At 42.9% G+C, this 21,390-nt stretch overlaps 9 protein-coding genes across 9 annotated transcripts; 4 read left to right on the top strand and 5 right to left on the bottom strand.

The window, feature by feature from the left end:
- Positions 1-111: 111 nt before the first annotated feature.
- On the bottom strand, positions 112-1,198 carry TwdlG (TweedleG). Its single transcript, XM_020958161.2, has 3 exons — positions 1,118-1,198; positions 443-1,052; positions 112-269 (listed from the first exon to the last, which is right to left on the bottom strand). Exons 1-3 carry the CDS (start codon positions 1,130-1,132, stop codon positions 112-114), a joined length of 783 nt encoding a protein of 260 aa, XP_020813820.2. The 5' UTR covers positions 1,133-1,198.
- A 3,091-nt stretch (positions 1,199-4,289) lies between these two features.
- On the bottom strand, positions 4,290-5,430 carry TwdlV (TweedleV). Its single transcript, XM_020958472.2, has 2 exons — positions 5,200-5,430; positions 4,290-5,128 (listed from the first exon to the last, which is right to left on the bottom strand). Exons 1-2 carry the CDS (start codon positions 5,212-5,214, stop codon positions 4,373-4,375), a joined length of 771 nt encoding a protein of 256 aa, XP_020814131.1. The 5' UTR covers positions 5,215-5,430; the 3' UTR covers positions 4,290-4,372.
- A 1,344-nt stretch (positions 5,431-6,774) lies between these two features.
- flip (ankyrin repeat and SAM domain-containing protein flippy) lies at positions 6,775-8,068 on the top strand. The gene is made up of 4 exons (XM_020958160.2): positions 6,775-7,200; positions 7,267-7,512; positions 7,575-7,779; positions 7,841-8,068. Exons 1-4 carry the CDS (start codon positions 6,886-6,888, stop codon positions 8,050-8,052), a joined length of 978 nt encoding a protein of 325 aa, XP_020813819.2. The 5' UTR covers positions 6,775-6,885; the 3' UTR covers positions 8,053-8,068.
- Positions 8,069-8,086: 18 nt separating this feature from the next.
- LOC110188361 (uncharacterized) lies at positions 8,087-9,741 on the bottom strand. The gene is made up of 2 exons (XM_020958071.2): positions 9,187-9,741; positions 8,087-9,126 (listed from the first exon to the last, which is right to left on the bottom strand). The coding sequence occupies exons 1-2, from the start codon at positions 9,416-9,418 to the stop codon at positions 8,174-8,176; spliced, it is 1,185 nt and encodes a 394-aa protein (XP_020813730.2). The 5' UTR covers positions 9,419-9,741; the 3' UTR covers positions 8,087-8,173.
- On the bottom strand, positions 9,592-10,867 carry LOC110188362 (omega-amidase NIT2-like). Its single transcript, XM_020958072.2, has 5 exons — positions 10,747-10,867; positions 10,335-10,672; positions 10,102-10,282; positions 9,807-10,040; positions 9,592-9,741 (listed from the first exon to the last, which is right to left on the bottom strand). Exons 1-5 carry the CDS (start codon positions 10,754-10,756, stop codon positions 9,650-9,652), a joined length of 855 nt encoding a protein of 284 aa, XP_020813731.2. The 5' UTR covers positions 10,757-10,867; the 3' UTR covers positions 9,592-9,649.
- Positions 10,868-11,387: 520 nt separating this feature from the next.
- On the top strand, positions 11,388-12,958 carry Or82a (Odorant receptor 82a). Its single transcript, XM_086832028.1, has 6 exons — positions 11,388-11,816; positions 11,874-12,069; positions 12,129-12,474; positions 12,540-12,644; positions 12,700-12,852; positions 12,908-12,958. The coding sequence occupies exons 1-6, from the start codon at positions 11,510-11,512 to the stop codon at positions 12,956-12,958; spliced, it is 1,158 nt and encodes a 385-aa protein (XP_086688154.1). The 5' UTR covers positions 11,388-11,509.
- Positions 12,959-13,492: 534 nt separating this feature from the next.
- On the top strand, positions 13,493-15,225 carry LOC110188726 (RAB6A-GEF complex partner protein 2). Its single transcript, XM_020958540.2, has 4 exons — positions 13,493-13,708; positions 13,765-13,979; positions 14,035-14,306; positions 14,363-15,225. The coding sequence occupies exons 1-4, from the start codon at positions 13,563-13,565 to the stop codon at positions 15,047-15,049; spliced, it is 1,320 nt and encodes a 439-aa protein (XP_020814199.2). The 5' UTR covers positions 13,493-13,562; the 3' UTR covers positions 15,050-15,225.
- An 81-nt stretch (positions 15,226-15,306) lies between these two features.
- Vps37B (vacuolar protein sorting 37B) lies at positions 15,307-17,098 on the top strand. Its single transcript, XM_020958541.2, has 2 exons — positions 15,307-16,151; positions 16,862-17,098. The coding sequence occupies exon 1, from the start codon at positions 15,463-15,465 to the stop codon at positions 16,105-16,107; it is 645 nt and encodes a 214-aa protein (XP_020814200.1). The 5' UTR covers positions 15,307-15,462; the 3' UTR covers positions 16,108-16,151; positions 16,862-17,098.
- On the bottom strand, positions 16,825-21,325 carry Kat60 (katanin p60). Its single transcript, XM_020958538.2, has 6 exons — positions 21,134-21,325; positions 20,032-20,253; positions 19,334-19,964; positions 19,089-19,210; positions 17,819-18,378; positions 16,825-17,728 (listed from the first exon to the last, which is right to left on the bottom strand). The coding sequence occupies exons 1-6, from the start codon at positions 21,143-21,145 to the stop codon at positions 17,530-17,532; spliced, it is 1,746 nt and encodes a 581-aa protein (XP_020814197.1). The 5' UTR covers positions 21,146-21,325; the 3' UTR covers positions 16,825-17,529.
- Positions 21,326-21,390: the final 65 nt, after the last annotated feature.

Below are 21,390 nucleotides of genomic sequence, written 5' to 3'. Positions count from 1 at the left end.
TTTGGATCATAAAAGTTATAGGTTTTGACAAGTGATCTTGTTTATTTAGCTAAAAATATATACAATATTTGGATACTTAAAGGTACAACAGTTCTTTTCAATTGGCAATAATTAACCAGACAGTGCAGGCAAATAATTATTTGGCACGACACTCGTTAGACCAGCTCTCTGTGTCTGTTGCTGGTTATCCAGAACTCCGATCACCGACGTGACAGGTGCGACACCCTCGTCGGAAATCTGTGAGGTGCCGCCAAGCTGATCGTATTGTGCTGCAGGGAAACGAAAACACAGTTAGTAATAGCCATCAAATGCCATGATGATTGTCAACTGGCAGAAAAACCAGCAATAAAAGTTCGCCAATGCTATGATTTTTGCATATCCATCAGATTAGCTATTCAAGAGTGGCTCAGACCATGAGTTCGATGTGGTGGGTGCTGCTTACCTTGAATAGTGCGCTGCGCATGCGCAGCTTCCTCTTGGGTCTTATACTTGATGAAGAAGACCTCCGGCTTGCTGGGCTGCTTGGGAGCGGCTTCCTCAATGGCCGCCTGCAGATCCAGGGGATCCGGCTTCTTGGTCAGCACATAGATGATGGTCTTTTCCTCCACAGGAGCCTGCTTGACACGCAACGCCGCCTTGCTGACACTGGGAGTGGGTGCCTTGATGAACACGATGCGGTAATGCTTACGAGGAGGTGGTGGCGGGAGGGCAGGCTGAGGATATGCTTCCTCTGCCACATCAACGGGTGGGACATGCACATAGATGTCCTTTGAGACTAGATGCTGCTGCTGTTGCTGCTGCTGCTGAAGCTGGTGCTGGGCCTGTGGCTGATATATCTGGGGCTGCACATTGTATGCAATATTTCCGCCAAGTGGAGCCTGCTGCTGATAGACCTGGCTGTGCTGACTCGACGACGTGGAGAATTGAAGACCTCCTCCTGGTAAAATCTGCTGAACTGCGGGAGCCTGGAGACCCGGTAATTGCTGCTGCAACTGGGCCTGGTAGTTGTATCCTTGGGGCGCGGCCACCGCCAGGCCTAGGAGGCACGAAACCTAATAAAACCAGTGACATTACTTAAGTATGCAGCAACTGGGGGAGTAGCCATCCGAGAGCTTACAATGAAGGCACGCATTTCCGTCTCAGATGAAGATACCTGGAGCTTTGGCAATCACTATTCAACTAAATGCTAATCACTGGCCGCCCAGACTTATAAGGCGCTGCTGCCTCAATAATGTCGCTCACGAAAAACCCGTGGTGATGAGACGAAAAGTTTAAATGAAACTGAAACTGAAACCACGACTTCGGCTTAAACCGCACGAAGAGGTGAACGAAGAGCGGCCAAAGAGCCACCGCTTTTTACAAAAAACTAGCTGGCGTTTTGAAGAAACCTTGAGATAGCGGTGACTATTGTGTCCAGTTACCAAAAAACCCTAACGCTCTCCGGCTCTGACCACTACGCAAAGCCCTGCGTCATATTGTGGACCTCAAGTTGAAGAAAAGGCCATTTGGCTGGAAGACATATGTGATGGCTGTATGGGTATATTGTATATGCACATAATATATACATCGCAAGCTTTTGTTTCTGCCGACCATTTCGCTGGCTTTCATTCAGTTCCTGACTTCCAGGCGAATGTACATATGTACATACATTTATAAGTATATGATTATGGCCCGGCCTAATTGACGAACCGTTGAGATTAACAGCCCCTAATCGTAACTTGCATAAATCACATAATAATCGCATTAGCAATTGCGTCAACTTGAAAGGCTGTGTGTTTTGTTTAACGATGATTTTAAAAAATTTATAAATTGCATTGATTTCCGATGACCTTATTATTAAAGAGTTTGGATCATTTTGCGGGGCTTTATGTTGTTCCGAGCTTGCTTGTATTTATATTTATATGGATTATGATATGGGCTCGCGGCCTTTTTTGGCAGATTAATTAAGGTATTTTTTTTGGCGAGCAACCTCTAAAGACAGACAACTTTGTATTAATGTCCATCATTGCCAGTAGTGGCCCACGAGAGATGAATGATGATGATGATGATTTTATGCCTTATTGAAGATTTATCAAAACACAAATGCTATCTCGGGGGTCAAGATGAAACGCAATCCCTTCAAATGACAGCGTGGCGTGCGTTTCTTTCCCGATGGATGTGTTACAAGTACGCCAATAGTGCGGAATCACATTTATGACATGCAGCTTATGTAACCTTTCATCCGTTCGTGTGGAAGCTGTGGGGGCGTAGTACGCAATTCGTAGCACACAGACGACGGGAATCCCCGTCTCCTGGTGCTTTACTCTTACCCGAATTAGTACCCTATAGATATACAGACATACATGCGCTTCATTGTCTTTTCGAGTTAGGCAATCGTATTAAAGCATCATATTATATGGTATGTCAGAGACCTTTTTTTTTTACCATACACCACATTTCCAATTTCTCTTTCACGCACCTTCGTGCCCGGAAAATTAACATGGTCAAGGCTTATGGCGCTAACCCTAGCCCACGGAGATAAACATAAGCAAATTAAATTAAATAATTAAATTAATTCAAAAAAATTTCAAAGTAAAATGGAAATAAATTTGCATACCGATTTTATTAAAAATGAGTGTCGATTTCTTAATAATTGGTTTCCAGTGGTGTGATATATTGGTCACCGAAGCTTTAGCTTACACGGAGAGAATAAAATATGAAAAATATATTTATAGTTATAAAAATGGGAAATGAAAATTAAAATAATCACATTTTCTTTATAACAAATGTGGTAGTATCGTTAATGTAATAAAAATAAAATTATAACGGGCTACAATCGTTGTTCTTATTATTTTAAGTATTAAGTATTTTTTTATAAACAGCAAAACAATTAACGCGACAATATGAAAATAATGACAGTATTGTTTTATTGTATTACTCCGATGTTTTTAACATATGTATATATATTGATATTGTTTAAATTATTAACGATCTAATTGCAATTTACGTTTTTGTAATAATAAAATATCGGTCTCTCTTTCTCTTTCCCTGTCTCCCTGTGTCTCTCTCTCTCTCTCTCTCTCCTTTAGCTCTATCATTTTTGGTATGCCTATCTTTCTCTCTCTCTCTAGAGATAGCTCTCTCTCTCTCTCTTCCTATTCTTTCTCTCTTGCTCTAACTTTCTCTGTTCTCTTCGCTCGGGGACTATAAATACAGGCACGGCATCTCCTCTGACCTCATTCTGTCCGTGCCCTGCCTAGTGTTTACATCTATGGTGATAGTGATAGTGGTTAACCTTCAACACCAAAAATATTACCTGGCCAATGCAATACATCTGGATAACCAGGAAGAAGCTCAAATCGGAGACACCATGAAAGGCCTAATAGAAGTCACCAAGAATATAACTCTTCACTGGAAGGGATTATATTAAGCACTGACGAAAAGGGATAGCCGTGTGTTCTCTATTACGGTAAGTCTTAACAATGACAATTATATCATGTATACAGATGCTATAGTAGGGATCATGTCAAGGTCTAAGATCAGATGTGCTATGCATTTGTCTTAAAATCAATTCCCTTAATTTATTTAATTGCATACTGTTTGCTGTAAGTTATAAACTAAAGCTAAAGGTGGGGTCAGCCATAGTTACTTAGGCTTTTAGGCATTACTTAATTTTAATTTAAAGTGATACAGTTATGAGGATAAAATAAGGATAAAATAATCACTAATTTGATTTCATACCCTTACGACAGTTTCAAAACTGCAGCTCACTGTAGCGCCAACTTTAGGTACATTATTATACCATTTTTGGATATTATACTTTTAGTCAGAAGCAGTGACGGAGTCGTGTTCGACCCTATAAAGTATATATATATTCCTGATCACCATTAACAGCAGAGTTGATCAAGATACATATGTTCGCAAAGTTTATGTCTTTCAAAATTTGCAAATTTTATATTTTATCGTTAAAATTGTCAAAAAAGCATAAAAATGTTAATTTTTTAAAAATTAAACTAATTATGTAGAGTTGTTAATCTAATAAAACCAAGTATTGAAAAGTTTTCCGAATTGAATTTAAACCATTTTTTCCTTAGTTATTATTATTTGCAAACAGCAAGGATATTCTAGCTTTGGGTTCCTAAAGTTAGTTCCGTTCTTATTTATAATATCATTTTTTGAAGTGTTTAAACTTTCTAAAATATGATGGAATCTTGTAGAGGTTATAATATCCTAAAAAATATCCTATAAAAAAAAAATATATATATATATCCAGTTATCCCTTTTCTTCCAGAAACACTTATCAAAGTGGATTAAATTCAACAAGTAAAGTTTATTATTAACATTCGTCCCAAGGACGTAGGATTAAGCGATCCTTTTTTAACAACTCAACAGCTTAGAAATTGGGTGGAAGGTAGGCATTGCCTGTGTGCGAACCGGCGGAACCAGTGGAAATGATCTGGTTACCTCCGGAAACACCAACCGCGGATCCAGCATCGGCGTGACCGTCGGTATTTCCCAGAGCTCCGATCACGGAGGTCACGGGGGCCACACCCTCGTCGGTGAGCTGGCTGCTGCCGCCAAGGGCGTCGTACTGAGCCTGGATCTGCTGCTGGGCGTGGGCGGCCTCCTCGCTGGTCTTGTACTTGATGAAGAAGACCTCGGGCTTGCTGGTGGAGCTGGCCTGCTCGACAACCTCGGCCTGCACATCGCTCTCGCCCTTCTTGCTCAGGACATAGATGACGGTCTTCTCCTCGTTGGCGGCGGGGCTGATCTTGATAGTCTTCCTGTTGTTGCGCTGGGGAGACTTGATGAAGACCACGTTGTAGTTCCTCTTGGGCACACCGACGGTGATATGACGCTCTTTGTAGTCCTCGGCCTCCTCCGGAGCGGAGTGGATGAAGAAGCGCTTAGACACGATGGCTTGCTGCTGCTGTTGCTGCACCTGCTGCACCTGCTGGTGGTGGTGTTGGTGGGACTGCACCGCCGGCTGCTGGTAGAAGGCCTGCTGTTGGGCTGGAGCCGTCTGGGCGGCGCCCTGGAAGAATGTGGATCCACCAGTTGCCGTGGTAATGGCACCAAAGCCGGATGGGCCAGGGTTGTAGTTGTATCCCTGGGGCGCAGCCAGCGCCACGGTGGCAAGGCACAAGACCTAAAGATTAAGAGGAAAAGGGTTGGGTGTTAGTCCTTTAACAAGTTGCCTTCACTAATGATTGTCCTTACAATGAATCCACGCATTTCTAGGCTTGGTTGAGTTGGTTGGACGGGGTAGGACCGGTGATTTGGCTTTCTTAGTGGTTCGTAGTGAACTGTATGATTGTTCGGTTGCTCGGGCCGCTTTTATACATAGCTTAAACTCCCAACTCCAACGCCAACGATGCTGGAAAGTTAATAGGTGAAGTTCAACAATGATCCACGCCAGAGCCCCAGAAAGAGTCATGGTCCCAGGCAAAACTGCCAAAAAAGAGCGCACAGCCTCCATTTGTTACATGTTCATTGTATTTGTTTTTAGCTCGTCTTCTGCGTAGCGCAGCTCTTCTTCGCCATTTACCTTTCCGGCTCTTCGCATCCCTCATTAAATGGCGAGACTTGCTCGTAGTTGCTGGCAATACATGGTCAATTAGCGTGGTTCCCCCGGCCAGGTCTTTGTGGTACCGCTTAATTGTTCCCTCCGATGCCTCGATACACCAAGCCAGCGACACCCCGGTGCTGTCATTACGTTGCGAGTTTGCTTTTGCCCTCTAGCCGGTGGCTACTGCTACACGGCGAGTCGATTAAATGTTATTAAAAGTGAAATTGCATAAGAGTTTAATCAATTTTAGTTCAGTGTGGACTCAATATTATGTACTATGGAGTTAGGGATTAAATTTGCTAATCAAAATTAATAAATCCGAAGGATGTATATGGGATTAAACCTATCCTTTTTGCATCCTTACAGCAATGAAAACAGCTCCGAGCTAAAGATCAAAGAATTATAACCCTTGAAAGCTTCCTATTTGGCTATGATTGAAAAAATAAAAAGAAGCTTAGATAAGGAAGGGAAAACTAAAGATAAATTCTTCATAAGAACTAATTCTGCAACCTTTCTTAGCATGACTTAACTCTCATATTCTCAAAGATCTGGTACCTTACTCGCCTAAATCGACTGCGCTGGTGATGTTGTTAAAGTAATGTAAAAACGCTGTGGCGTCGACAATGACTTGTTCTGCCATTTACTTTCATTTTGGATGGGCAATGTGGTTAACGACCCTTAATAAAAATAGATTTTGATCACTGAAGGTGTACCGTGATCCCACGGTCCCTTGGAGCTAGGAATTGTAGCGTTCACTTCGCGATGAGTCAATTGGAGTCTGAAGTCTCTGGATGATCAAGTCGTGTCGCACCTAGTCTGAAGTTTGAAACCCGTAGAAGCGCACAACCTCGACCACCGCTGATGTGCGTTGTCAGGCTTAATTAATGACCCGTCGAGCGCAATAGTTGGCCATGCTTCGCAAACCGATCGTTTCTCCACCGTTCGCAATGCAGTTCATTTATCATGTCTGCTGGTTGGTTGGTAAAATCTTTTCTGGGGAATAAATAACATTTTGATTATGTTTGAAACGTTTTGTTAACATTTGTGCACTGGCAGTGTATATGCTGTGCTAAATGCCCCTTAAGCCCTTGCGGTTTGTGTAATGATCCGTTTACATGAATGGGCCTCAAAATAGGGGAACTTCTTCAGTTAGACCCACAATTTTCAACATGCCAAGCTTGTGCTTCATTTACGGACTTCAGTCGAAGTCAAAATCAATTTGCTTTCCTTTCTTGTTCATTATTGATTTAACAGAAAAGCGAAATAGACTTCATGTTGCCATGGTCTCTGTTGGTAGTGTGCTCTTTGGGGCCCAAGTGTGATTAAACTGTAGTAGAATGTCTGAAGATACTCAGTGTAACCAAGAACTGGAGTCACCTGGTCTGGCATGGCCAGAATTTAAAGCACGAGTTTTTAATCCAACTGTTAATAGCGTCAGCCTTGAGTTTTCTTTGCTGGAAAATGCACTGGTGTACAGCGTGGAACAATACCATAATCGACATGGTTGGCAACAGGCGGAGTGGACCAGCAGCTCTCCCGTAGATGTCACCAATCTGGAGGAGAACTTTGGATATCGGTTACGCATCAAAGCGCTTCAGATTGCCGAAAATGGAAAATGCTACGTGGCTATAGCCATCTCGCCGGACATAATAGTAATTATTTATCCATTTTTTTGTAACTAAATTAGTTTATAAGATAATTTTGGTTAACATTTCCAGGCTTGCACGGAAGCTGCGCTACCAACAACAAATTGCCTTAACCGAGCCATTAGAAAGGGTCAGCAATTTTTGGTGAAACGTATGCTGCGTCGGCGACCTAGTCTTATAGAATACCCCGATTCCAATGGTTACCTGCCCCTAGCCAATGCTATTATTCAGGGCGAGATGTGTATTATAGATGTCTTGCTATCAGCAGGCTGCAGTGTTCATGTGGGCAATTCTGCTAGCGGAAGAACACCATTACATGTGTGTCAAAAGAACCATTGTTTAGTATAAATTATATAATATGTATATAAATATATTTTTAGTTGGCTTTCTACTTCGGTCATCTGCCATCAGCGCGTATCCTACTAAATAAAAAGGCACAGCTGGAGGCGAGGGACTGCAATGGCCTGACGCCCACGCACTGTGCCGTCGATGCTAATCAGCTCGAAATGGTGAAGTTTGCCTTGGAGTCCGGAGCCAATCTGGAGGCCAGGGATGCCTGTGGCTGGACTGTTCTAATGCACGGAGGTGAGAATCGGAGGAATAAACCAAAAGCTAATTAAACCTAAAATCCTTAATTTCCTTTCAGTGCTTATGGACTCAAACCTGGAGATTATCAAAGTCCTAGTTACCCACGGCGCAGACCTGACGGCTCTGGATGGAGTTGGGAAATCCTGCAGCGAGTTGGCTAAGCTTTATCGAAGGCAACAGGTAGCTGATTACTTTGAAAATGTGCTCAAATGTAGGCTAAGTAAAAGCCTAAACCCAGTTAGAGGAGCTGAAGCTAAAGTTCAACAATAAAACTTGTCAAATAATAGTTATAAAGCTGCGAATGTTGGGGAGTGAATTACCGTGCTTCTATTATAGATTGATTGATTATTGTGATTTCTTAAATTAATGTATGAATACAGTTTTCCAAGTTTTAGATACACCTTATAGAGTTTTCCGTCTGAAAACCACACGAGTAAATGTTTACGAAATCAGGATTCTGCTTAAGACCTAGGTAGAACACGTGCTCGGCCAGATCCTTGCCAAACTCACAGAAGTTCTGGGCATAAAGGGTGAAGAAGATGCGCTTGTTGTTCAGATGATACTTGTGCAGTATTCCATCCTCCTGATCGTATATTTCTTGGTTCTGCGACTTTACGGCAATCCAGGTCCGATAGTCTTCCCACACTGCACGAAAACTCTTGAGATAGATTACGGCCAGCATTCGAGCCTCATCCAAAACGTTGACGAATTGCGGCAGTTTGAGGCACTCGACTTCCTCCCGGAAACGCGTAAAGTCCCTCTGACGCTCCGTACTATTGTAGAGTGTCATATACAGGTGCACGGCGAATGTGGAGTAGTAGTAGGACATGGGCTTGTTCCGGCTTTGGAACAGGTACAGGCTCCAGTCCAACATGGTGCGTTGAACGCCCAGCTCGTAGGTGGAATTCCTCTTGCGGTGGATCTCTAGGTTTCTGACGTTGTGCTCATAGCTCTCCCGGTAGATCCGCAGGTCCTGGTACTCCCGGTTGAGGTCTGCAGAGTGAAAGTATATGCGAGGCGTTCGGAACTTCTCCTTGTACGTGGCCAGCTTGCTATAGATGGGATGAGAGCCGAAGTCTCCCTTGGTCTTGAGAACAAAGTTGTCCAGAATGTATAGGAAATCCGTAAGCTCGTGGGAACCTGTCTCCAGCATGTTTTTGGTTATTATGTAACCAAAAAGGGGCTTGAAGTACTCGAAGGTCTCACGATAACAATCCTCCACGCCGTGCCGTGTGTTGCAGGAGATGAAGAAGTCCATTAGCTTTTGCTTGGCCTGGAACTGCTCTGGATCATTTTGAAGTTCGGTCAAGAGTTGGATAAGTTCGCTGAGCTTTGGCATGTGACCTGGGATTAATTATTAAGTTTAGTTGGTTTCCTTTAGAATCCCATGTCATATAAACCTACCCATGATTGAGAATAGCGTTCGATTGCTACTGCAGACATAGTCAAAGTAACTCTCACAGGCATACTTCTCATGATTAATAGTCTGCTGCAATCGCACCGCCAGGTTCTCCAGCTCCTTGATCCGCAGCTCCGAGAGGTTCCGTACATAGGCCACCTGACCCTGCGCTGCACCAGCCCACACGCAAAGGATGAGGACGAGCGATGCGCCCAGCGCGAGATTTGTGCCTGCCATTGATTCGGCTTGCTTTGCCACACTGAGAGCCAAGCTCCAGCCCTATCGACATCCGTTGCCATTGCTCAACTTAAGCTCAAACTCATTCTCTCGAGGGGGGACTATGCATGGCTTGTGTGTATATTTCCTCTGCGATAAGCATGTCAAGCAGTATCAGTAAATTTCTCTCCCGCTGTTCTTAATAATGCTTTATTCACTTGATAGGAGAGCTTAATGTCCCTCCCCCCAGCTTTACAAATCAGACCTGACCTTAGCGTAGACATCGGTGCGCCTCTGCTTGTAGATGGGAATTTGCCGGCGAACTTGCTCGACCATATCGAAATCTGTACGAAGAGAAGCCGGATGGTCAGCGGAGCAAGTCTCTATGCAACGGCAGAGACAAACTTACCAATCTCCTCAACAATGAACTCGCATCCCTCGCCAGCCTCACGCTGCACCTGGGCCCAGGGATTCACAATCATCGAGTGTCCATATGCCACATAGCCCGACATGTTGTCCCTGGCCGGCGAGCAGGTGACCACAAAGAGCTGGTTATCAGTGGCACGAGCTCGTTGCAGGAGTTCCCAGTGCATGGGGCCCTGACAAATGCAGAAGGCGGAAGGGTAAACCAGCATGGAGCAGCCTGTAGGATTAATTAATTAAAAACTATAGTTGCTATGGAAATTAGAGGCTGATTTGCTCACCCATATTCCGGTAGATGCGCGCAAGTTCATCGAATCGCTTGTCATGGCAAATGCCAATGCCAATCTTTTGCTGTCCAATCTGGACAACTGTCACCTCTGAGCCTGCTGTCAGCACCGCCGCTTCATCGAATTGCACGCCTCCAGAATTTTCAGGATCAATGCTCATGGTAAAGAGATGAATCTGCGAGGATAATGGTTTTAAATGTTCAACAGCAGCAGCAGCATCAGCTTACCTTTCGATGCCGTCCAATTAAAGTTCCGTCGGTCGACCACACGGTGCAAGTGTTGTAAAGCTTATTTCCCTCGCGCTCCACAATGCTGCCTCCTATTATATGAATCTTTAACTCTCGAGCCAGCTTAGATAGAGCCTGGCACGTTGGACCTGCGGGAACGGGCTCGGCAAATTTTGGGAAGTCCTCTTGTGAATAGGGAGCGTTAAAGCTTTCCGGCAAAATGGCCAGCTCCAACTTCGGGTTATCCGCCTTTAGTTTCTTAACGCTCTGAACAGCTCGTAAGACATTTGCAGACACATCTCTGCCCACGGGCAGCTGCAACAATGCCACCGTCAACTCTGAGAAAATGTGAATTAATTAATTAATAATTTATAATAGCAAATAAGCTATTAACTGTAATCTGTCGACTTACTGTTGCTCATTTTGAACTAATACTTCTTTGCTGGTTGAGCCTTAATTGTTGACTCTGGACGTGCGAGCTGCTTATTTATAGGAGTCGGAACTGCATTATCAGATTTTATTGACTATATACCTATGTATATACATATGTATATGTAACTGACTGCGACTGAAGCCTTCCCGAACTTTAGCTTTATTGATTTCATTAGTATTAGTAATGATAAGAATTACAAGTATGTCAATCTGGGCGATGCACTTGGTCTTAAAACGATTAACTAGACAACGACCCTGAAAAACATTAATGCACAGTTCTTTTCGTGAAAATAGGAATTCCTTTACCAGTTTTAAAATTTCTGAACTTCAAAATGAAACGGGACATATCCTAAAGTTATCCGAAGGGGTTAAGACCCAATCTGCTATAGTGTTATATACTTCAAATTAAAAACCGGGTAAGTTAGACAGATAAAACAATGAACAAAATAATTTTCCACCTATACCAGCACACCAATGTTAAAAATAGTATATTAAAAATGCTATTGACATCGACTGTCACAGTAAGACGATAATAATAATTATCAATTAAACCAAATAATGCCTCAATTATCATGTCAAAACCTTCTAAGCCTATCAGCACAGTAATTAGTAGAAAGTTTGTCAAGCGACATTGGCAAAACAAATAATTAATTAATCAATACGATAATTAGAACATTGAAATGCTTATATAACAGGCATTGCAAGCGGAACCCTTTGATACTCCACATAGTGAAGCCAAAGTCATGAGTCGTCTCTTTCAACTGCAGGAAAACTGCCTGCGAGCGATGGGGCATAGTCCCCCCAATATTGATACAACCGAAAAGATATCTCTAAAATTGAATCACGTTATCTCACTGTTATTCGTTATATCGGCGCAGTATCCTCTTATCTCCTATATCTTTTATAAGCGAAATGATATGGAGGAAATCACAGCCTGTCTAAGTGTTGTGTTCACCAATCTGCTAACCGTCATTAAGATTACAACTTTTCTGGTGTTTAAGAAGAACTTTTGGAAAATGATTAACCGCTTCAGGGAAATGCATGAGGAATGTAAAAGATCTTCTGATAATGTTGAAAAAATTTTAATCGTATTGAATTTTATGACAGCACGACAGAAAGCAGGTGACGGCAATGGATACGGCTATGTGGAAGAGGCCAACAAACAGGCTTCCGTACTGGGAAGAGCATATTGCATCTCCTGCGGCCTAACGGGCGTATACTTTATGTTGGGACCCATAGTACAAATCGTGACTAGCAAGTGGCGAGGCACAATATATGTCAGGGAACTACCCATGCCCATGAAGTAAGCTAGATCAGTCCTCTAATTTAGGTACTATTTTGTGGGTTCCTATATTGTTACAGGTTCCCCTTTAACGATGTGGACAGTCCCGGATATGAATTTGGGTTTATGTATACCGTGCTCGTTACTGTCGTCGTTGTGGCCTACGCATCAGCTGTCGATGGTTTGTTCATTTCATTTGCCATTAATCTGCGAGGACACTTTCAGACCTTGCAGCAGGAAATCGAGCACTTTGATTTGACCTTGTCCGAAAAGGACATACAGGCGGGTTTGAAATCAGTGGTGCATTATCACGAGGAACTGCTCTCCTTATCAACGAAATTGCGCTCGATTTACATGCCCACAGTGTTTGGACAGTTTGTCATAACTTCCTTGCAAGTGGGAGTGATAATCTACCAGCTCGTAACGGTTTGTTAAAATCCTGCTGGGATACTGACTATATATTGACATATATGTATATTATACAATTTTAGCATATGGACTCAATTATGGATCTGTTGTTATACGCCTCTTTTTTTGCTTCTATAATGTTGCAATTATTTATTTATTGTTACGGTGGTGAAATAATTAAAGTTGAGGTAAGTTTGTAAGTTTTAAATGACATATTCGAATATTATATTTGATTTATTACAGAGTTTGCAGGTTGATGTGGCTGTCAGGCTTTCAAATTGGTATTTAGCCTCTCCGAAGATTCGAAGATCTTTATCCATGATCATAATGCGGTCCCAGCGGGAAGTACTGATTAGAGCCGGATTCTATGATGCCTCTTTGGCGAATTTTGTTGCAGTAATTTCAGCAACGTAAAATATAAATTTAATTTTTAAGTCTTATTTACTTCCAGATTTGCAGGACTGCATTATCATTGATAACGTTAATAAAGTCTATGGAGTAAGATGAAAGAGCTTTTAGGATGCATCATCAGAAATTGCACACTTTTATCTTTAGCTATACTTGCAATATAAAGAAATACAAAATATGTAATTAATCGAAAATAAAGAAATATTGAATATATTTCAATAATATAATTTGTTTGCAGAATGAGGTGCAATTTCTATTAGTCCATTTCTTGTGGTTTTGCTTTATTTTCTCTTATCTTCTACGAGTTTTATTTGTAATTCTTCTTCTATTTCGTTTATTTAAGAACTCTTTATTTTATATTGTTGTGATTTTAAAAACTTTACAATATTTCGACATTCTGCCATTATCATAATTTCGTTCGTTTCCAGGAGCAGAGGTGTTTGAGGTGTTTGCTAAATCTAAGATTATGTGAAAAAAGGTTATTAATAATAAAGAATTTCTTTAATTTAATACCGTACCATAGCTAATTTGTAACTTAATATTAATTTGAAACTCCCGGATACTTGGCGCTCTGGATGCGGTCACACTTATCGGTTACGGTTAAAAAAATCGAGTGTTCGATGCTCAACGGCTATTGATATCGTAAAGTTGAATGTTATGGAAATCGATGGTGTTGCTTTCCACTTATAAATAAATAAATGATTGAAATCAAAGCCAAGTTGTTGCGTGCCGACTCGGCCATTTATGCAACTGGGGAAAGAGTTGAATGTCTTATTGAGTTCACCCACAAGGTATTTCCGGATGAGCAGGGTTCAACGAAAAACCGAAATGCCAACGAAGCAAGGTACTCAAAACAAATCGTGTAATAGTTCAATTAATGAAAACATTCTTTTATAATAGCCAGGAAAATCTTGCGTGGGCCTCGGCGCAGCTCCATTGCTACCGGAAAACGAGCTACACCACCTCCTCGACGGACAGAACCGCCGAACTTACGGAGATGATTGGGCGCACCGCCCTGGATGCGGTGACCCAAGCGCCCGGGGAAGTCATAGTGGCCACCAAGCCGAAGATCCTGTTTTGCGACCTGCGCCTGCAGCCTGGGGAGACCAAGATTTGTGAGTAGCATTCGTTTTTTATTAAGGATTCTTTTGTTTAAATTCCGAATTTTAGATTTTTTCAATGAATTCGTGCCGCGCGATGGTCCACCCACTTACAGAGGTCACGATATTCGCTATTTCTACAAGATCACCATAGCTACGCAGCGTGTCAAGTCTAAGGTGCAGACGCTGACTGTGCCAATACGAGTCCTGCCGATTCCGGTCATCGCTCGGCCTGATGAGCTGCCCGTGACTGTCGAAACTAATGAAGAACTGGCGCCCACAAATCCCTTCCTGGAGAAACGGGAAATCAGTGAACTAGAGATCTCCTGGCACCATCTAAAAGTAAGTTTGTTTTTATTGCATTCAATGCTTTAACTCGAAAATGTTAACCTTTTCAGAATGTAACCGCCCGCCGGGCGCCCAAGTTCTATCGCATTTCCAACAAGCGCGGATTCGTGGGTCGTTTCTGCTTATTTAAGCAAGCATACAAACTGGGTGAAGACATTGTGGGCAGCCTGGACTTCAGTCAGTGCCAGGTGCGCTGCGTCCAGTTCTCGGTTAAGCTTCAACAGCAGGAACTGCCCCTACGCCCGCAGCCAGTTCAAAGTCAGAGCCACCAGCTGCAATCCCAATCCTCTGTCGGGGATGACGTCTCCTCGATTAACTCCTTTGACATGGCCAGCATAGCCAGCGGAGTGGTAGCTGATAATCTGCATAAGTCGGCCACGTCAGGTAGCGCACGGGATAAAGAGTCGTCGGCACCAACGGGCAAACTGATGACCATCTCAACAACTCACCAAGTGTGCTATGCCACGCTCCAAACGCAGGTAGTGGTGCCCATCCCACTGCACGTGACTCCCACTTTCCGCACGGATCTCGTTGATGTGCGGTGGCGATTGCATTTTGAGTTCGTCACTACCACGATGATGGACTTTGGCAGACCGAACCCGGAATCCGGGGAGCTGAAGGCCCCATCCGAGATGCCGGTAGAGACGATGGTGTGGAATCTTCCTGTGACCATATATGCGGCCAACCCACTACAGATATACGCACCCAACCAGACATTTAGTCTTCTCATCAAGTAATTGCCAAGCACATTCCTTTCGTAATTTGAAAATAAGTGTCAAAATTGAAGTTATCAGAAATATCTTATTCTTCCTGGACAGTTACTGTTGGTGGGTAGATTAGTAAAGTAAATAAAAATAATATAAAATTAAAATATTATGTACCATTTCATTAATAAATTATTAGTTAATAAAAACATTTTACTTTAACAAAATAATCATATATTTAAGCTTTACAAGTTTTATAATTTTGAGAACGGTTTTCAAACAGATTCTAGAGATGACAGTTTTCATCGATGATTGATAACACAAAAGTAGTCGATGCAATCGATAGTACATTGGGGTTTTTCCCATCTCTACTAAAAATAATAGTCATTGAAATTGAAGTCGCAAAATTAAAATAGTTCGAAGTTGAGCAAATTCACGAAACGAAAATGTATCAGGAATACCTGAACCAACTGCAGGCTACCATCGCGCCTATGAGCTCCGATGAGCTGAAGGAACTGCTGAATGACGACACCAAGCTAGACGAGAAAGTGGACGAAGTTCTGCAAGTGCTTAGAACGCAGAAGACCAGCGTTTTCGAGGACAATCGGAGTCGGGCAGAGCGTAATATTGAAAAGGAACCCCAGATCATCGAGCTCCGGGGCCGTCTCGCCGAAATTTCGGAGGAGGGACGCACCAGGTGCTCGTCAGTTCAGGAGAAGCTGTCTCAGCTCAAGGAGAAAACGGGCGGAGTGGGTCCCGATACGACGCTGGCACTGCTGCAAACTGCCGCCTCTGAGAGCGAGGAGCAGACCGAGGAGATGGTCAAGAAATTTAACGACAGTGATCTCGGGGTGGAAGCATTCCTGGAGGAGTTCCTTGCCATCCGTCGCACAATGCATCTACGCCGCCTGAAGGCCGAGAAAATGCAGGATCTCATGAGGAAGCAGCGTCAGGGGCCGCCGTCAGCTGCATCTCTGCCAGCCTACGGAAACGTGGCTTCTGGCGGATTTTATCCGTCTGCCGGTGGCTCCGCTCCGTACCCCATGATGGGTCCCCTAATGCCCATGCCGCCACCCTCCAGACCCTATTGAGATGTAGGATGTAGTAACTGCCCTGGTGTTCGGACCTACTGCAGGCGAGTAATTAACAATGGGTGCATTCAGAAAGGAACACATAATATACATATATATTTATGTTAGGGGATTCCCGCATTTATTTGAATACCACAGCGTGTTATTGATTTAACCTTGAGGACCGAAAGATTTTATCTCTGAGACTTAAAATAATATAAATGTTTACCAAATATTGACCAATCAAATCATATAATACTTGTTATTCAGACCTTAACTTATAAACGTTTAAACAAAAATATTAATATAACAATAAAATAAGTAATACACTTAAAACCTTAATGAAAATGATTCATAATACGGGATCTCCAATTTTTATACCCTTTCACCAGACAAGAATTTTTATAACTTTGGCCATAATTTTTCTTAGGCATTAGTTTTTTCGTGAGCGCTGTGGAATTTCCATTTTGGAAGATCATTGTCAAGTTTGAAGTCAAAAGCAAAATATTATTTTCTTATAAAATCAGCGAATTCTATCTCATAAAGAAGATAATTTATAACATCATACATTCTGGTAGTTTAGATATATATATGTACATATGTATATACATACAAACACATGAATCACTTCATATATTAAAAGTCGTTGCAATCATACTTTAATAATCCCTGTAATCAAAAATGAAGATACAGTTAGAGGGATCCCACAGAATGCACCCATTAAATCAAAATTCAAAATTGAGTTAAAAACTTTGTTTATTGTTTAAAATTTCAGAATCTTCACTTTAAGTACATATTGCTTCAGGTTCCCCTACTGAAGACAATGGGTTTATTGCAAATCGGATGGAACATTCTGCCTTGTTTAAAAATTAACATTTGCGTTGCCCTACATCTGTTTGCCTGCATTAAACTATGATATATAATGTGTGTCTATAAATTAAGCGAAAATTAACATTAATATAATAAGACAGTGAAAAGTGCTGGTTAAAAATACATTTTTGCATAAAATGAATTGATGTGGAGTGCGTGTGTATCGTGGGTGTGTGGGGGCCATGGCCAAGGCTTGGCGGCATTTAAAGCGATTCCTTATTGCTTATAGGGTGCAACTATAGGTTAACGATTAGTTGGAAGGAAGGATTGTGCTTCGTGGAGTGTCTCGACTTCTATTCAATTTCAGTTTCGCATTTGTGTTTCCTCTTAGAGAACGGTTAGTCTTTTATTATTCCAAAGGCGTCCGCGCCCCAATTTATATATGTAAATATATAAATTGTACCGTGTGTATATGCAAAATGTTATATATAAAATATGTTCAACTCTTCTTCCGGCCATTTTAGATCGGTTGATGTATCCACTTTAAAAGCCTAGAGACTTAAACGCGTATTTAAGGGTATTCAAAAATATATATTCCTACGATTGCTAGCCAGACTTGCGGGCGCAGTGGCATCATGAGGAGCCAAACTCCTTCATCCACTTCTCGTACTTATCAAGATCCGCCCGGGACACGCTCTTATTGCAGCGACTCATGGCCTCGTTGAAATCTTTGTTGGAGACGGGCAAGTCCACCTCCTCGGTGGCCAGTTGTCGGATCTGCTCGGGCGTGAGGCCAGCGATCTTCCGCCGCATCGACATCATGCTGGCCTCTCTACACAAAGGAAATATTTAAGCATTAGTGATTAGTGATTAAAACTAAGTCTTCATGACTAGATTCCTTTCTAAAAGATTAACCACCCACCTGCACACATTAGTGATGTCCGCTCCAGAATAGCCCTTCAGCTCGTTAGCCACATAGGTGAGATCAACGCTCTCATCTACTTTTACTTCGCGTAGATTGATTTTCAGCAGCGCTTCGCGTCCTTCGTCCGAAGGCAGCGGGATATATATGCGCTTTTCTAATCGACGCCGCAGTGCTTCATCGATGTCCCAGGGGAAGTTGGTGGCGGCCAGCACCATTACCACTTTAGCCTGCTCCTCGCCACCGCCTACGCCGTCCATCTGGACCAATAGCTCTGACTTGACGCGGCGGGAGGCCTCGTGCTCCGATTCCGATCCACGGCGCGAGCACAGCGAGTCGATCTCGTCAATGAAGATTGTGCTGGGCGCATAGAAACGAGCCATCTCAAAGAGTAGTCGCACCATTTTTTCCGATTCACCGCGGTATTTGGAGGTCAGTGTGGCGGAGCTTACGTTGAAAAAGGTCGTACCGCATTCGGTGGCCACCGCCTTGGCAAGCATAGTTTTGCCGGTTCCAGGAGGACCCACCATTAGAACACCTTTCCAAGGTCGCCGGATGCCCTGTTTTCATCAAGATGTATAAAAAAGAAAGTTATTTTGATGAGCTTTTAATTTAGTTGATCAATTAATTAATTAGTTTGTAGTTAATGTAACTCGGCTCAACTCTCAGCTGAGAAAGTCACAACAGCAGCAGCACAGTTAAGAAACGATTACTGAGACAAGCCATGCTTAAATATTATTATTTTATTAAATAATTTATGAACAAAACATATTTAATTAGTCTGTGACAAGAAGCATAATCAATCACTTCAAATATATATGGTTGTATACATAAATATGTTTGTGACAGTTTATTATAGATCGCAGTAGAAAATGCTAAGACTGAAAGATAAGATAGAGCTAACATAGAAATGGATTCATAATCAACAAACTTTCTGAGTATTCAGAGCAGAAATAAATTTAACATTTTGTAAGAACTTTTTGAATATCTATTAAGCATGATATAGTTTCCCATTGTTAGATCAATAAAATTGACTGATTGATCAAAATAATATATAGTTTAATAAAATATACCAGTTATTAAAAACATCAACAAGTTTTATAAACTTTTAAATTATTGCATTTTGTTGGGTTAGTCAAACAGTTGATTGTTATTATATATAGCCGTAGGCGTGAGCAAACAGATCGTTTGTTGACCCAACACTAAGCGTAGATAAGCCCTATGATACATGCGTGATTCACGCCAACGAATGTGACGGCAACTCACTCACCTTAAAGTAGTCCGGCATGAGCATGGGCAGCACAACGGCCTCCTCCAGTAACCGCTTAGCGTCATGGAGATCGGCAATGTCGCTCCATCTTACTTTGGGATCCTTTTGTAAAATATCACGTTCTGGAAACAATAATCAGAATATTTAATATAATTACGATTTACAAATTTAATAATAAATGATGGAAGCCTCTTGTTTATATGGATTTCCAAATTTCTAAAATCTTAATTATCTTGAACACTTACCTAGAATGTCGACCAGCTCAGCTTCAATATGGTTGTTGGGCTGGAACTTGCGCTCTTCTTCCTGGCCTCCGGCTTGCTGATCACCGTTCTCTCCCTCGCCGCCGGCACCACCACCATTACTGCCGGCAGCGGTGGCTTCTTCGTCCTTCGCTTCGTTGTTGTTGTTGTTGTTCGATGTGGATAGCTTGCGTCCGCCAGCCCGTCCGTTAATCGAGCGTGCTCCACTGGTCGGTGCTGTTCCTGTTGCCGTTGAATGCCGCGAGTTCCGGCCCGCGGAAACACCATTGCGGGACGTGCTCTGTGGGATTGTGCTGCTGGGTCGGCTGCTCTGCGCTGCCGTGGTGGTGCGGCGATTGTTCGGTGCTGCTCGTCGGCCCACGGCTTGTGTGGTGGGGGCTGGTGCTGGTGGTTTCGGTGGACCCCACACATCGGGATCTTTGGGCGGTGGCGTCCATATATCGGGGTCTGGCTTAAACCAAGAGGAGGGATCTTTGCTGGTGGTGCTCTCCTCACTGAGCTGGTGTCGCAGCTTGTGGGCGAACTTGGTGGTCTGCAGATCGAGTGAGATGTCCTGCAGAGTTCGCTGGATGGCCTTGATTTTGGCGTGTTCTTGACTGATTTGCTGGTTGATCTGGAGAGGACACATACGTGAGATAATACGAGAATTGAAGGATGGGAAAATAGGGGGATTCTCTTACCATGTTCCACTTGCCCTTGCGCAGAGGATCCGCGGTGGCCTTGAGCTGGCGGGCCAGCAGTCCCTGGAGACCCTCATAGTAGATGCATGCGGAGTCGTAGTTGCCCGTCAGAGCCATGTCCCTCGCTAATTTGGCATTCTCGCATATTTCTTCGATCGTAGTCTTGGCCATTACGGTCATTCCTACGCAAGTGGTTGTCTTTTGCTTGCCACCTCGCAGTAACTGATCGATGAGAAGAATCGGATCGTAGATCGGAGAACGCAGATCGCAGATCGGAACAGGTTGTTGTGATTGTAACCAAAAACGAAACAAAGATTAGATCCAATTTAAGCGTTCGAAGTGCGTAAGTTTCTCTGTTCGTTTGTCACTTAGTGTGAGTGTGTGTGTGCGGCAAGTGGGACGGGAACAATAGAACGGAAGCGACTGCGTCACTCACTCACACAAGGCACTCTCTCTGAAAGAGAGTGCGCCTTGCAGGTAAAAATGGAAAGTGAGCCTCGCCGTAGCAATAAAAGCGGAAAATAAGGCGACAATTGCAAATAATAGAAGATAGCAGTGGCAACGACCGATGTGCGGTGCTAATTATAAAGCACACACACCAACTTTAGACGCAACGAGTTCCCATTTCCCACATCACATCCAAGGCGCGGGCCGTGGGCCAAAATGCCGATTGGAAAATGTAATAAAATTATTATGAGCCCGCATTGGAAGCTCACAGACAAGCTGTCGTCCATATAAGGCGCTCGCCTGACCTTGTTGGCTCTCAACAATTCTTTCAACTCGAATCGTCGTATGCAAAAAAATAAAAAGAAAAACGAACAAAATTACCGCTTGCACACACTCACGCAAACACACACACACATGTGGAGCTCAGGTTTCAGCGGCACAAAACACACGCAAACACTGGGGGAATAATATTGCGATTTAAATACATTTCGAGTTATCTGCAAGTTTTCGGAAGCTTCACTTTTTAACCATTCTCATTTTATTGTATTTGGAGCTACGTGGGGGCGTCTGCAGCAGAACGACAACAACAACGCAGTCATTTGATGCAGCTAGCGCTGCTGCGAAAAACTCGCACATATCCCGGCGATTCACTTACGGTTATGGACATTAGTGTACTAGCTTTGTTACGCGGCGTTCCAAGCTCAAAGTTAATGCGAAACTTATTTAGTTTAAAGTTTTAGGCGCTGCGCAAGCCAAAAAAAAACTGCTGCTGCTGTTTGTAATAATAGTGATGTACGTGGGCAGGTGATGGGAGCGACGTGCGTTAATCGATACACAGCTTTAAACTATCGCTTAAAACAGGCAATAGTGTAGAATATGCTTTTCCACTGTGTCACAATAGCATTGCCGATA

This window comes from Drosophila serrata, unplaced genomic scaffold, assembly GCF_035046125.1.
Source record: "Drosophila serrata isolate PLE 108 unplaced genomic scaffold, ASM3504612v1 contig_241, whole genome shotgun sequence".
NCBI lineage: Eukaryota > Metazoa > Arthropoda > Insecta > Diptera > Drosophilidae > Drosophila > Drosophila serrata.
Note: the sequence above shows the minus strand (reverse complement) of the source record. Positions and strands in the feature narration are given on the sequence as shown.

What these genes read in the sequence shown, in the direction of transcription:
- flip (XM_020958160.2), top strand. Translation starts at nt 6,886, where the DNA reads ATGTCTGAAGATACTCAGTGTAACCAAGAACTGGAGTCACCTGGTCTG. An exon ending in CCATCTCGCCGGACATAATA is followed by an intron (nt 7,201 to 7,266) that starts GTAATTATTTAT and finishes TAACATTTCCAG; the next exon opens with GCTTGCACGGAAGCTGCGCT. An exon ending in GCGGAAGAACACCATTACAT is followed by an intron (nt 7,513 to 7,574) that starts GTGTGTCAAAAG and finishes ATATATTTTTAG; the next exon opens with TTGGCTTTCTACTTCGGTCA.
- Or82a (XM_086832028.1), top strand. Translation starts at nt 11,510, where the DNA reads ATGAGTCGTCTCTTTCAACTGCAGGAAAACTGCCTGCGAGCGATGGGG. An exon ending in CAGGGAAATGCATGAGGAAT is followed by an intron (nt 11,817 to 11,873) that starts GTAAAAGATCTT and finishes ATTTTATGACAG; the next exon opens with CACGACAGAAAGCAGGTGAC. An exon ending in TAATCTACCAGCTCGTAACG is followed by an intron (nt 12,475 to 12,539) that starts GTTTGTTAAAAT and finishes ATACAATTTTAG; the next exon opens with CATATGGACTCAATTATGGA.
- LOC110188362 (XM_020958072.2), bottom strand. An exon ending in TAATTGGACGGCATCGAAAG is followed by an intron (nt 10,283 to 10,334) that starts GTAAGCTGATGC and finishes TTATCCTCGCAG; the next exon opens with ATTCATCTCTTTACCATGAG. An exon ending in GCGCATCTACCGGAATATGG is followed by an intron (nt 10,041 to 10,101) that starts GTGAGCAAATCA and finishes TTAATCCTACAG; the next exon opens with GCTGCTCCATGCTGGTTTAC.
- Kat60 (XM_020958538.2), bottom strand. An exon ending in GCAAGGGCAAGTGGAACATG is followed by an intron (nt 19,965 to 20,031) that starts GTAAGAGAATCC and finishes TGTCCTCTCCAG; the next exon opens with ATCAACCAGCAAATCAGTCA. An exon ending in TGAGCTGGTCGACATTCTAG is followed by an intron (nt 19,211 to 19,333) that starts GTAAGTGTTCAA and finishes TATTGTTTCCAG; the next exon opens with AACGTGATATTTTACAAAAG.
- LOC110188361 (XM_020958071.2), bottom strand. Translation starts at nt 9,418, where the DNA reads ATGGCAGGCACAAATCTCGCGCTGGGCGCATCGCTCGTCCTCATCCTT. An exon ending in AACGCTATTCTCAATCATGG is followed by an intron (nt 9,127 to 9,186) that starts GTAGGTTTATAT and finishes AATTAATCCCAG; the next exon opens with GTCACATGCCAAAGCTCAGC.
- Vps37B (XM_020958541.2), top strand. Translation starts at nt 15,463, where the DNA reads ATGTATCAGGAATACCTGAACCAACTGCAGGCTACCATCGCGCCTATG.
- TwdlG (XM_020958161.2), bottom strand. An exon ending in TGCGCAGCGCACTATTCAAG is followed by an intron (nt 270 to 442) that starts GTAAGCAGCACC and finishes GTTTCCCTGCAG; the next exon opens with CACAATACGATCAGCTTGGC.
- LOC110188726 (XM_020958540.2), top strand. Translation starts at nt 13,563, where the DNA reads ATGATTGAAATCAAAGCCAAGTTGTTGCGTGCCGACTCGGCCATTTAT. An exon ending in GCCTGGGGAGACCAAGATTT is followed by an intron (nt 13,980 to 14,034) that starts GTGAGTAGCATT and finishes TCCGAATTTTAG; the next exon opens with ATTTTTTCAATGAATTCGTG. An exon ending in TCTCCTGGCACCATCTAAAA is followed by an intron (nt 14,307 to 14,362) that starts GTAAGTTTGTTT and finishes TAACCTTTTCAG; the next exon opens with AATGTAACCGCCCGCCGGGC.